This window comes from Nelusetta ayraudi, unplaced genomic scaffold (assembly GCF_046127955.1).
Source record: "Nelusetta ayraudi isolate G7.1 ecotype Tasmania unplaced genomic scaffold, CSIRO-AGI_Nayr_v1 ptg000111l, whole genome shotgun sequence".
Classification (NCBI taxonomy): domain Eukaryota; kingdom Metazoa; phylum Chordata; class Actinopteri; order Tetraodontiformes; family Monacanthidae; genus Nelusetta; species Nelusetta ayraudi.
This window is the reverse complement of record NW_027466161.1, coordinates 842506-856313: the sequence shown is the minus strand read 5'-3', so window position 1 is coordinate 856313 and position 13808 is coordinate 842506. Positions and strand designations below refer to the sequence as shown.

The 13808-nt window shown below is 44.6% G+C and overlaps 1 protein-coding gene across 1 annotated transcript; it reads left to right on the top strand.

The window, feature by feature from the left end:
- Positions 1-3374: 3374 nt before the first annotated feature.
- LOC142903541 (forkhead box protein P2-like) lies at positions 3375-12596 on the top strand. Its single transcript, XM_076049231.1, has 13 exons — positions 3375-3509; positions 6042-6146; positions 6548-6625; positions 6841-6947; positions 8431-8547; positions 9235-9322; positions 9815-9946; positions 10360-10465; positions 10550-10620; positions 11937-12038; positions 12134-12255; positions 12422-12476; positions 12582-12596. Exons 1-13 carry the CDS (start codon positions 3375-3377, stop codon positions 12594-12596), a joined length of 1233 nt encoding a protein of 410 aa, XP_075905346.1.
- Positions 12597-13808: the final 1212 nt, after the last annotated feature.

The following is a 13808-nucleotide window of genomic DNA, read 5'->3' as shown; positions in this document are numbered from 1 at the left end:
GGTGGGTCAGTTCTGTTGGGTGTCCCATCTGCTGGTGCGTGTCTCCAGCTATCTAGGAGGCACAAAAGCTTCATGTCTGATTTGTACTAAAGAGCCATATTTCAAAAAGAATGGCTCCTACATTCTCTAACATTCACCTCTCTAACGCCCCCAGACTGGTGACAGCAGCCTCAGCCAGGTGTTGGTTGGTTGACCTGTCGAAGTCCAGAGAAGCTTGTTGAGTTTTCATGGCAAACACAGGCTAGATATTCTGTTTTCTCCCTAGGATCCAGCCAGGAGTTACAGACATGAATTCATAAAGTGCTCCACTGGAGGGCAAAAATAATGATGTTTATATATGGGACCTTTATGAGGGAAATAATGGGCTGATTATTCTGGATTCTGTTGTCACTAAACATGTAAAGACGTGATGTGTGTTGGGACTCATCTGATGCCGTCAGGGGGGCAGCTATCTACTAATCCAGTAGGTGGCAGAAAGTTCCCTTTCTTTCAAGTGTTACGCTGCAATTGCTGCAGTTTTATGGCTGGTCTGTCTTGCCGAGGAAACCTGGATTGAATGTCTCTGCTTGGCCGACTGCTTACTGGCCTTTATGTTTCAAATGCTGAGGGTTCGTCTTCATTTGTGTTGTGCAAATAAAGACATTTTTTTCTCTTGAAACAATCTGTATCGCTGTGTTCTAAAGGCACACAATCACACAGCATCAGCATGCAGGGAAAACTGTCTGCATTGATTCATCAAGTCTTATGACTCAGTGACCAGGAATTCATCATTTAAAAAAAAAAAAGAAAAAGGGGGGAAAAAAAACAGCAAACAAAACACAAGGGCTTCATTCACAAAAACAAACAAACAAAAACAAACTGGAGGAAACTGCTGGACCTGTGTTCTCTGAGAGGAGCAGACACACTGGCAACTGGGATTTCTTTCACATTTTTCAGTGAAAGGAATCTGTTTTAAGAAAAACAATTCAATTCAGTGTATGAAGCAACCACCATGACTTGTGTTTTACTCCAGATCTTTGACTGTGTTTCTTTTGCAGCCGTGGTGGTAAATTTAGTTGTCACTCCGTTATTCCTGTTATGATTCCATGTGGTGTGTTTATTGGTTGAAAACAACAACAACAACAACAACAACAACAACAACAACAACAACAACAACAACAACAACAACAACAATCAAACTAAAGCGTATGAAGTAAAGATATGCAAAAACAATGGGGAGGGAAGACAATCAAAGTAAAACAATAAAACACATAAAATATAATGGACAGAGAAACCTCAAACCTTGAGTGACACAGTCTTCTATCTACAGTAGTGGAAGAAATCTCAACACACACACACACACACACACACACAAAATGAGAGGAAACTAAATGTAGTGATGGTGGTGAAGGTGGTAGTGATGGTGGTGAAGGTGGTGAAGGTGGTGGTGGAGGTGGTGGTGAAGGTGGTAGTGAAGGTGGTGAAGGTGGTGGTGATGGTGGTGAAGGTGGTGAAGGTGGTGAAGGTGGTGGTGGAGGTGGTGGTGAAGGTGGTAGTGAAGTTGCTGGTGATGGTGGTGAAGGTGGTGAAGGTGCTGGTGATGGCGGTGAAGGTGGTGAAGGTGGTGGTGGAGGTGGTGGTGAAGGTGGTAGTGAAGGTGGTGAAGGTGGTGGTGATGGTGGTGAAGGTGGTGAAGGTGGTGAAGGTGGTGGTGGAGGTGGTGGTGAAGGTGGTAGTGAAGTTGCTGGTGATGGTGGTGAAGGTGGTGAAGGTGCTGGTGATGGCGGTGAAGGTGGTGAAGGTGGTGGTGATGGGGGTGAAGGTGGTGAAGGTGGTGGTGATGAGGGTGAAGGTAGTGAAAGTGGTGGTGATGGGGGTGAAGGTGGTGAAAGTGGTGGTGATGGTGATGAAGGTGGTGTTGTGTTGCAGTGCAGAGGTGACGGGAGCAGAAAGGCTCCATCTATCAGTTCCTCGCTGCTCCTCACTGTGACTCCAGGAGTTTGTCAGCGCTGCTCTCGGCACTCTGGGCTAAACTCCATCAGCAGCTGCCAAAATTAAAACCCTTTTATTTGTTTTGTTTTTTTAAACAACAGATGCACCGTTGCTGCTACTCCAATAATAAGCGCAGAGCCACGACCGTAAATAGCTCTTTGATAACAGTTTGACAGTCGAGAGGCTCAGTGAGAGATTCTTTCTAGTGGAGATGCTGCACATCTAAATAAAGTTCCCTCTCGCAGTCAGCAACTCTTTAGCTGTTGTTTTAATCAGCGCAGATCATTATTTGGAGCAGCGCCGACAGCTATTAGTTCAATAATGATAAAGCGGGAGGCAGCAGCAGCAGCAGCAGCAGCAGCAGCAGCGGGTTCAGGTGATGTTTCCTGGTGTCAGTGTTTCTCCATCCTGGTCAAGTTGTGGCTCTGAACACCACAGAGCAGCATGGCGACGCTGCTGAGCAGTGATTGGCTGCCGTCTGTCTGTGTGTTTCTTCAGTTGGAAGCCCTCCAGTGTGAGTGGGTGAGAGCAGCTCCTCCCCCTCAGGTACACTCTCACTCCATCACTCTCCCTCGTCCTCCTCACTCCAAACTGCAGGACTTGGAGGAGCCGCTGAGTCTCCTCACCATTCTCCTCCTCCACCTCCTTCTCCTCCTCCCACTGCTCCTCCTCAACCTTCACGGTAAGTGGCTTTAACAATACAAGACTGAGTCAAAGATGACTGGTCTGAACTTTTCGCTCCTTCACTCTTCAGTTTGGATGCTGCCTGCTGCCACGACTCTCCTTTTTCTTCTCTGTTTGATGGATTCAAGGTAGCATCTTGTGTGAAAAAGAGCAAAACTTACAACCACAATTTTATTTATTTAGGAATTTGTGTGCAACTAAACCAGAATTTGCTGCTTATGACCTTTCAACTCGCTCCTTTTTTAAAAATTTCTTTGCAAGAAGTTTCATCATGAGCCTTTTCCCCCTCCAAATTCCAGCACAGCCTTGATTAATATTTGAGTTTAGCGAAGTGTTTTTGTTTCTTTTTTTTCCTTTCCTTTAATAACTCAACCCTCTACGTTGGGCCAGAATTTCAGAATTTCAACTACCTAGAACTCTCCGCTGCTGCGTGTCATAATATTCCAGACTTTTTCTGGGCTCAATTGCAAATATTAATGGTTCATAAAACCTTCCTTCCTGCCTCTGAACAATTAACGGTCCTTTGCACCTCTGCTCTTGTTTGTTGGTTGTATATAGATTGACTTGACTGTTTCTTGGGATTACTGTAATTACCGTATAGTTTTTAGTATTTATTGTTTTTGCATTGTTTTTAGTGCTGCAAATCACCAAATTGGGATCAATAAAGTTCATCTCTTCTCTTCTCTTCTCCTCTGAATGTGTCTTGGTAGTTTCCCAGAATGCCTGAGTCTCCTCTCAGCCCGGCGGCGGCCCGTCAGACGGCGGCCAGCAGCCTCCACACTCACAGCGACGGCGACGGCGGCACCGGAGACTCGTGCAGCCAGAAGTGGCCGAGCCTCCAGCACCACAAGCAGGTGCATCACATCAACATCACATCACTCCGTCTCCTCATTCATTCAATTAATATTCCCACAATTATATCAATGAGAGCCGCGTGACGACAAAACAAAGCGAAACACGACACAACCTGTAAATAAATAAAACTAGAAACACATGCACGTACTTCTGCAAATATGCAAGAGAATTTACATCCTGTGTGTGTGTGTGTGTGTGTGAAAGAGAAAGAGAGAAAGAAACTGTGTGCTAAATACAGTGGAGTCCGGGGGGTCAGACCCCTCGATTAACCAAAATGTAAGGGGGTCTCATATTTTTTCAAAAAGCTAAGAATACACACACACACACACCCGTATATACATATATATACATATATATATAAATATATATAGAGAGGAGGAATTCAAAGGTCCCATATCATATTTTTTACGTTTATTTTACTTTATTTTTTTAACTCACACCTCAGTGAAGCAAAGTTATTTATCCAAGAATCTGCAGAAAACAGAGTATTTATTCCTCTTGCAATGAAACACCGGGTTAATATATACTGTATATATAATATACACACACAGTATATATATATATATATATAATTGTCACTTAAATGTCTTTAAGGTCTACACTGTCTATTTTTTTTTTAAATATGCATGATGCATGTGAAGGAAATGCATTAGATTGGGATTGAGTAACAATCCAACCCCCTCTGAATATTGACTCAGTGAGGAGAACCAACAGCACGGTTCAGGCTGTCAGGGGAAATACAGCCAGCTCCATGTTGACCACCAAACTCTGTTGGCTGCGGCCACAAAGGAGTGGAGATCCATCCGCACTGGGAGTCGACGCTCCGCCGCCACCGTGTTTGTCCTTCATTATTAGTTTGTGAGGGCGAGCGAGCAAGTCAGTGAGTGAGCGAGGAGTAATTGTGGACAGAGTGAAAATCAAACTCATGCAAGCGGAGGCAAACAGGCTGGTCTCAACTCCACTACGATCAATCCATCTTCATCTGGGGATCATCATCATCATCATCATCATCATCATCATCATCATCATCATCATCGTCGTCATTATCATCATCATCATCTTCTGCTGCTGCTCCTGTTACTGCTGCTGCTGCCTGGTTTCCCCACTCCTGGTTTGACCTTGGCTTTGTCTCATCTTGCTGCAGCGTCTGCAGTTGGGTTTGTTGCATGTTGTTTTTTTTTTAAAGAGGTTATTCAGGCAGAAATGAGAGAACAAGTGACGCTGACATCAGGTTCAGGTGGTTCCAGCCTCGTCAACACTGGAATAATGTTAATAGCAATATTATAATAATAATAATATTCACTGTGACAAAGCCCAGGAAGCAGGCATATTAAGATGACTACAATTAAACAAACTGAAACTGAACTGTATGGAGTTGACTTTGTAGCAGCAGCGTCTCAGTCAAGCTGTGTGAATAATAAAAAAAAAAGTGTCCAAGTCGAACAATGAAACATGAAATATGTTGACTGCAGTTTGTTTTATTGGCTCAGACTGAAGAACCAGGCCTCCTAAAAAAAAAAACTCAATTAAAAAAATGAATGAATGATGATCAATTCAGTAAGGTTTTTATTAGTAGAAAGTCAGTGGAAGAGGCTCTTTTAGCGTCGTGGCCCAAATCAAACCTCGTTCCTAAAAACAAATTGAGATCTATTAGAATGGATCATTAGAAATGAAGACTTTTGTCTATTTTAAATTGTCTGTAAGATATTTACAGGATGAATTTCTGTGACTTCTATAATATTTAGAATCAGATTTTCAAAGGTTGGAGTTTCCACACAGCCTCTCAGTTTGTGTCCCAGTGAAACACATTTTCTTCCTTTCAGACCACTGCAATCCTCTTTCTGTTCATCTACATTTTCCACTCATCTCCAGTCAGACGCGGCAACACGTTTTTTTTTTACATGTGTGTTTATGTGTATTGTGTCTTTCACATCCTTCCACTCTTCCCAGCGGTTATATGAGTCCGCTGTGAGGCTCCGGGTCGGGTTGGATCGCAGCCGATCGACGGCTCTTTTACTCACAGGAGGGTAGAAAGGACCAAGCTGAGGGTCTGGATCTTCTCTCAGATATCACAGCACTGCTGACTGGAACCTGGGGCTCTTCTGCATCCAACGAGTGACAAAAAGAAAAGAGATGATAACAAATCATCAAGCTTTATTTTTATCACTGACTTTTCCCGCCATGGTGCAGTCTCGGCTCCACCAGCAGACGACGGCGCTTTTGTTTTCCGCTTGGTTGAGTGGTTATTATTCAGCGGGTGTTTGCTTTATTAACACCCCTCCGCTCGGACCCACAGCCGCAACAAGCATGTAATTGTGTTGTAATTGTGTTGCTAATTAAGTGCTCTGCCCTCTAATTGGGAGTCGGCAGCACAATCCAGCGTGATGATGTTCACAAAGGGTTGACGCCGCTGCTTGTAATTGGCTCGAAGGGATTTTCCATTTAGCTTTATTTCCTCTTTCTATTCAACTGCTGACCCTTTGCCCTCTGTCAACCCCCCCCACCCCCACCTCCACCCCTGCCTCTTCAAGGTGTTTCTGGCTATGATGGCGCCGCAGCAGATGCAGCAACTTCTGTCCCCCAACCAGCTGCAGGCTTTCATCCACCACAAGCAGCAGGCGCTGCTGCTGCAGCAGGTACGTCTCAAATAAGGTATATGTACGTATATATATATATATACTGTATATACCTATACATACACATACACACACACACACACATATGTATATATATATATTCACAATGATGCTGATGTTTGCAAAGGTTTTTGAAAGTTTCTACAAGCTTCTGCATTCAAGTGAGTTTTGAATGGAATAAAATAGACCAACCACAATCCTTCAGGTACAATGCTTACACAGACACACACACACACACACACACACACACACACACACCAGCTCAGTTAAAGTTACTCAAACAAAGACGAATAAAACAGAGGATCAGATTCACCTTGCTAACAAGTGTCGGGTCGGATGATGATGATGATGATGATGATGATGATGATGATGATGATGACGATGCTCATGGTCTTCTCCAGCAACATCTGAAGGAGTTTTACAAGAAGCAGCAGCAGATGAATGTGCAGCAGCAGCAGCGCGGCAGGAAGGTGGAGGAGGTCAGTCTGTCCGTCTGTCAGTCTGTCCGTCTGTCCGTCTGTCCGTCTGTCAGTCTGCCTCTCGTTCTCTTCTTCAGTCCCAGCGGGTTTGATACTTTGTGTGTTTTCATGAGAAAACAATGTCGGACAATTTCAATCTTTTAATCTTCCGCTCTCTCGTCTTACTCACACAGTGTTTTTTTTTAAAGTTAATTTCTGCTTTTGTCTTTGCTCAGTTTTCAGCGCAGCAGTTTGTGTTCCAGCAGCTGCTGCAGCAGCAGCAGCAGCAGCTGCTACGCCTGCAGAGGCCCCTCCTCTCCTCTGCTGCATTCACTGCAGGTCTGTAAACTCTCTGTGTTTCTTGTCTCTCTTCAGAGAAGACGCTTCACTGAGGTTACTCAACAGAATTATGAATCTCCAGCCCGTTAATAAACCTCCCAGAAATGACAAAAAAAATCCCAAAAACATCGTTTGTGACATCACAAAGGGAGCCGATAACTCTAATTAACCTGGTGTTTCATTGCAAGAGGAATAAACACTCTGTTTTCTGCAGATTCTTGGAGAAATAACTTTGCCCCACTGAAGTGTGAGTTAAAAAATAAAGTAAAATAAACTTCAACTTCAATTCCTCCTCCTCAAAATATTTTTCTAAACTGCTTTGACCAAACAGCAGGTTTGTAGACGTGGGAGTTTTGTTGTGCTGAGCTGCGTCAAATCACAAGACACAAAATCAGACACAGAAACGGTTCAACTCCGTCTGAAACGGTTCAGACGGGGAGTTTTGCAGGCTGCTGATTTATCGGTTGGCTAAAGTAGTGAAGGAAGCCGGTGGTTTTTAGAATGAGGAGACCTGGGTGGAGGTTCATCACGAGGGAGGGAAAGTCAACGATGTGGCAACAGCAACATGAAACAAGTCAAAGCGGAGAGTCGCAGCACGATGAAAGAAACTGAAGAGGAGTTCTTGTGCAAGTCTGATGTTTTGCATGCAACATATGAAGGATATTTAAACTCCTCCAGCCAAAGAAAGAGCAAAAATCTTTGTCCAGGCTGCGTTTAAAAAAGAATCGGTTCTGAATTGCTGCCTGTGTAAATAAAGGTTCAACAAAAAGTAAAAAAAAAAAAAAAAATCTCAATTACACCTGACGTCAAATCAGCTCAGACTGAAGGATCTGTTGTTGTCGTTGTCGTTGTCGTTGTCGTTGTCGTTGTCGTTGTTGTTGTTGTTGTTGTTGGTTTCAGGCGTTAGTGCAGCCAGGACTCAGCAGGTGAGCAAGGACTCGCTGACTGATGGAGTCGATGATGATGAAGAGGAGGAGGAGGAGGAGGAGGAGGAGTCCAGGTCAAAGGTCAGCCAGGACTCTGTGGAGAGGTAGGAGGACGAGGCTTCATCATCACCATCACCATCATCATCATCATCATCATCATCATCATCATCATCATCATCATCTTCCTCTCCGTCCTGCTGAAGCTGTTTGCTTCTTCACAGCTTCTCCTTCAATCCCCCAGGGGGCACTGCACGGTGTTTGTTGTGTTTGTTGTGCTGTTGTGCGACATGGAATGGGGACAAAGAGAAGAAAGTTTACACGGCTCCACGTCCTCCAATCAAAAGTGAACAGTTTGTGTGTTTGTTGTGCACTGCCGCTGGGTGAAGAGAGAACCTCCTCGCTGCTTCGCTCCTTCAGCCTCTTTCTTCTCCTTCTTTTTCATCTTGCTCTCATTTTCTTGCAGCGTGTTTGGCAGCTGTGCTTTTAAAATAATGACACAATTCTCTCTCTCTCTCTCTCTCGCTCTCTCTCTCGTTCGCCCCTTGTTTCCTGCTTGTTCAGCGCCGTCAAAGTCGATGATGTCATGGCCGCCGCCGCCACACACACTCTGTACAGCCGCGGTGTGTGTGACTGGCCCGGCTGTGAGCTGCCCTGCCTCAGCTTCAGCCAGTTCCTCCGGTAGGTTTTCAACTCGCAACCTCACCTCCTTCATCAGCCGCCCAGCCTGCTCTCACCGCCGCTGGAAGGTTGCTCCTTCTCAGTGCATTGTGTATTTTTCATCTTTTCAATCAAATCCAAATTCTTCTTTTTGCTGTTGGAAATCCCAGACAAAACTGAATAAAATCTCAGATTTGCTCAATTTTTTATTCAGTCGGTGTTTCCTCTCGATCATCTTGTCCATTGTGCCGGATTTAATCAGCTTTCAGTCTTTCTATTAAAGATTGACTTGAATCCACCAGCACTGAGGAGACCAGACCAGACCAGACCAGACCCGACCAGACCAGATTCAGACCAGACCAGACCAGACCAGACCAGACCAGACCAGATTCAGACTCAGACTCAGACTCAGACCAGACCAGACCAGACCAGACCAGACCAGATTCAGACTCAGACTCAGACCAGACCAGACCAGACCAGATTCAGACTCAGACTCAGACTCAGACCAGACCAGATTCAGACCAGACCAGATTCAGACCAGACCAGACCAGACCAGACCAGACCAGATTCAGACTCAGACTCAGACCAGACCAGATTCAGACTCAGACCAGATTCAGACAAGACCAAACCAGACCAGACTCAGACTCAGACCAGACCAGACCAGACTCAGCAGAGACTCAGCAGAAACTGGCTGTGTTTGTGTTCCAGGCACCTGTGCAGTGACCACAGGCTGGACGACAGGAGCACGGCGCAGTGCAGAGTACAGACGCAGGTGGTCCAGCAGCTGCAACGACAGGTGGGTTTGAGGTCAAAGGTGAATTCACGGAAATTCACTAGTAGCCTGGTGAGAAGGCCCTCTGTTCGTCAAGCTCCCAGTCTCTTCTTCTTCTTCTTCTTCTTCTTCTTTGAGCTGCTAATTTTATTTGCTGCAGCAGCAGCAGCAGTTTTTGGCTTCCATCATGACCCAAAGGGAGCAGCTATAGCTGCTTTAGCTGAGCGCTTTTCAAGACGGATGCAGGAGGTTTCAGACTGGAAAGTATCGATGGAGCTGAGCAGCTTCTGCTGCAAAACCTCCATCAAGCTGCAGTGATTCTCGTCCGCCACCAAACTGTTGCTGCAGCAGTTGATATTCATGACCGCCACTCGCCGCCAGTTTCCTTGTAATGTTGTGACAAAGCCGCCTTCTCCTGCTGAACCATTGTTTGGTTCACAGATTTCAATTTGCTCCCAGTGACTTTCACACTGTTGATCCTCCTCCTCCTCCTCTTCGCTTCACCTCCTCTAACAGCTGGACAAGGAGCAGCAGCGTCTGCGAGCCATGATGTCTCATCTCCACCTGCCCTGCCTGGACTCCCAGCCCGCCTCGGCCTCGGTGGCGAGCCTGCAGTCCGACGCGACCTTTGACCCCCGCAGCCTGCAGGTAGATGATCATCTGAGGCCAATCTCCAAAAACAAAATAGTGTCTGTGGGGCTGATGGACTCCCGTCACTGCTCCAGCTGACCTGCTGGAGAATTTCACCCCAAAGAAAACAATAAAAAACCCTTTTTTTTTCACAGGACAATTATGGGAAAGTTTTTAGTGCAACTTTGCCAAACGACTTTTGCACTTTGCAAAGATCCGCCGTGTTGCTTCTTCCCTTCTGGGTGGAAGTTAATCATCTGTTAATCTGAGCAAATATTAGAGCACCAGACAATTTCACCCTGTAATTACCTGTAATTGGCCCCTTCTTCTTGCCGTATCAGCCGAGTCCAATCGCTCTGTTCCACCCGGCTGGAGAGATGATTCCTCGTTTTGACTCCGCCCTCTTCTCTTCTCTTTGTTCGTCCTCTCAGCCGCTGGCCGACGTCCTGTCGTCTTCCCGCTCCGGCCAGGAGGAGGCGCCGTCCTCTCGCCCCGCCGCCCGCCGCCACGGCCCTCTGGTCTACTCGCTGTCGTCAGGTGAGCCAGCAGCGTCCAGCAGCATCCTGCAGACGTGTTGCACAGTCGCAGAACTGACGTCCTTTCGTCCTTCAACTGTTGCAGAAAACGAGTTTGAGCTCTACAAGAACAGCGACATCAGGCCTCCGTTCACCTACGCCACCCTCATCAGACAGGTGGGCACTTCACAATCCCTCTTCCCGTGACCTTTGAATGGAGGAAGAAATGAATGAATAATGAATGAATTTATTTTGAACATGTATAAAATAAAAAAAAGCAAAGCACCACGCATTGGAAAAGGAAGAAGTAAAACACTTTATTCATTTCCTAGACCTTCTAACTATTCTTCAGTTTGTGGCCAAATATTGCCAAATATTGCTACACAGATATCTATATAAATTCATAATATATAAACACCCATATAAATATAAAACATATATACATTACATAAATATCTACATAAACATATAATTATAAAAATAAAAATATACTACATACACATCCTTATAAATATAATGTAATACAATATTACATAATATAATATATATGCATATACTGGGCAGATATACATATAAATACATAATATAGACACATACATACTACATAATTATCCCAGTAAATATTTACCATATACTAAGTTCGTTGCAATATAACAATCAACAGCATTCTATGTATAAATTTGTCCCTCGTCAGTTATCACTCTTCCTCTTCCATATACCTGTTTAGAAATATTTTTGTACCTTTTTTTAAAACAGATAAATATTTGTACTTTGTTTTATTTCTGTCTCCACAAAGTCGCCCTACAGCTCCACACGCACGTTATTCATTTTTATTGAACCTTTGTTTTTTTTGACACCTTAATGTTGAGTTGATCGTTGTTATTATTACTTTATTATTATAGCACTTAGTACTTATGCTGTATTTAATGGGCAATATGATGTACATTTTAATGTTGTGTATTTCTCCTTCACATTTTTCTTTGACTGCTTCTGTTTTGTTGTCAAACGGATGTTTGTAATGAAATCACGTTTTGGTATCGAAACATCATAAACAGAAAAATCCCGATGTGACGTTCAATTGTCACGTTAACTTCAGCTGCGACTTCAGTTGTCAATACTAAAGCAATTTGATGGAGAACATTGAACCGCAATAATGAAAACAGTGTGAAATACATGACTATAGCATTGCATAACATTTATGACAACAATAATATAGTTATACTATTTTTTTGTTTAAAAGACAAAAATTGTCCAATTCCACTTTTCTCTGAGAAATTATTGAATAGATATTAAACATGGACAGGGACAAATTAAAAAAATCTGGCCAGTAATAAAGATAAAAAAAAAAAAATTCATCTCTACAAGAGTCTTGATTTTCATATTTCCTGCCAGACTGTGAAGTGGAGGTTGATTTCCAGCAGAGTCAGTTTCTATTCGCCCTCCTCGTCTGGACTTGGACCTGATTCTCCTCAGTTTTCTCCCTCCGTCTGCAGGCCATCGTGGAGGCGTCCGACACGCAGCTGACCCTCAACCAGATCTACACCTGGTTCACCAGGACCTTCGCCTACTTCAGACGCAACGCCGCCACCTGGAAGGTATCTGCCGCGCACGCACACACACACCGTCTCACACACTGCCGTGTGTCTGCTGGTATGATGAAGGTGGCTCACTCTGATTGGCTCTCACCCAGAACGCCGTCCGCCACAACCTCAGCCTCCACAAGTGCTTTGTGCGCGTGGAGAACGTGAAGGGAGCCGTGTGGACGGTGGACGAGGAGGAGTTCCAGAAGAGGAGGTCTCAGAGAGTCACTGGGTATCACTGCAGCACTGCACTACTACTCTGAATCATGACATCACTTCACTCCATCTCTTCTTCTCATTGCTTGTTCTTGGGACGATGGACTGTGGACCATGTTGTCCCACTGGTGAGAGTGGAGACGGACTGGTTGATTTCAGGTCCTCCTCTTGTTCCTCCTCAGAAGTCCATCACTCATCAAGAACGTGACGCTCCAACAGGATCTCGCCACTTTGCAGGTAGGACTCGCAGGGCGAGTGCAGTTCCAACAGGTTCCCTCAAAGATCAGCGAGAACTGCAGCAGAGTTCTGCATCCCAGACTGGGTTTGATTGGGTGTCGCCAGCTGCGATGCGACTGATGCATCTTCCCTGCAGACGCCGCTGGCCGAGGCCTCGCTGCCGGGGCTCAGGAGGGACGTGGTGGGCGGGGCCTCCAGGAGTCACATGATGCAGGAGCACCAAGCAGCCGGACGCCACAAGCAAAATGGAAAACAGTGAGTTTCTTCCAGTTCCGTTGCAGAAACCAACTCAGCAGCTTCTTCTCACTTCTTCCCCAACAGGTCACTCCTCTTCCTCTCTGCACTTTATTCATTTCTGCCTCTGAAATGTTCTTTCAATATTATTTTATATTAAGCAATCGTTTTATAGCAGTTAGTGAAAATAGCAGTTCGTCAAATTTGCAAATTTGAAATGAAATTTGAAAAAAAGCAGCTAATTGTGACATGCTCACCGCGACCTGCTTTGTCTTCAGCTCTTCCCTCCTGGAAGACGAGACCCTGGAGGTCCCAGAAGCTCTGCTGCTGCCGAGGACCAGAGGACCTGACCTGCAGCGCCACCTGGCTGGAGTCAGCGAGGAGAGTTTGTTCAACCTGGAGTGACGAGGACGACGACTAGAACGATTCCAAGATTGGTTTGACAAGTGTGAAAAATAATAATCATAAATAAAAGAAAGTCATGAAGATTTCAGGGATGTGGAGCCTGGTGCTGGTGTCTGCAGCTCCCAGTGTGAGGTCACTGGGCCACTGCTGACCTTTGAACCTGCTGCAAAACAACATTTTGTGACTTTTTGATGGATAATATTGAAAATATTGAGACTGACAGATTAGAAATAGACAGAAAGATGTGACAGCTGAATGTGACGTCCAGATCAGTCAAAGCTGAGAGACTAGTGGTAAGGATCAAATAAAGGTCAAATAAAGGTCAAACAGCGGCACGTCAACGACGACCAAACACAGACGTTTGTTGTTGTTTTTTTTACATCAATAACCGTCGTGACTTGATTCAAATGTGAATCAGTGTTTTGTTGTAAATCAATGTTTTGCTGTAGTGGAGATAAAGTGAGGTTGTGTGTCAATGTGGGGACAGAAAAGCTGATAATTGATCAAATACATTTATTATTCAGTACGTCTTGTGGCATCTCCCTGTTTGTCGTGTTTATAATAAAATGAGTTTTGCTCATCATTTTTGCTTGAAATTGATTGACAGTAGGTTTCCACCAAACACTTTCTTTAAAAAAAAGCACTTCACTTCACTTTAAAAAACATAAATCTCTGTGATTACACAATGTTTGA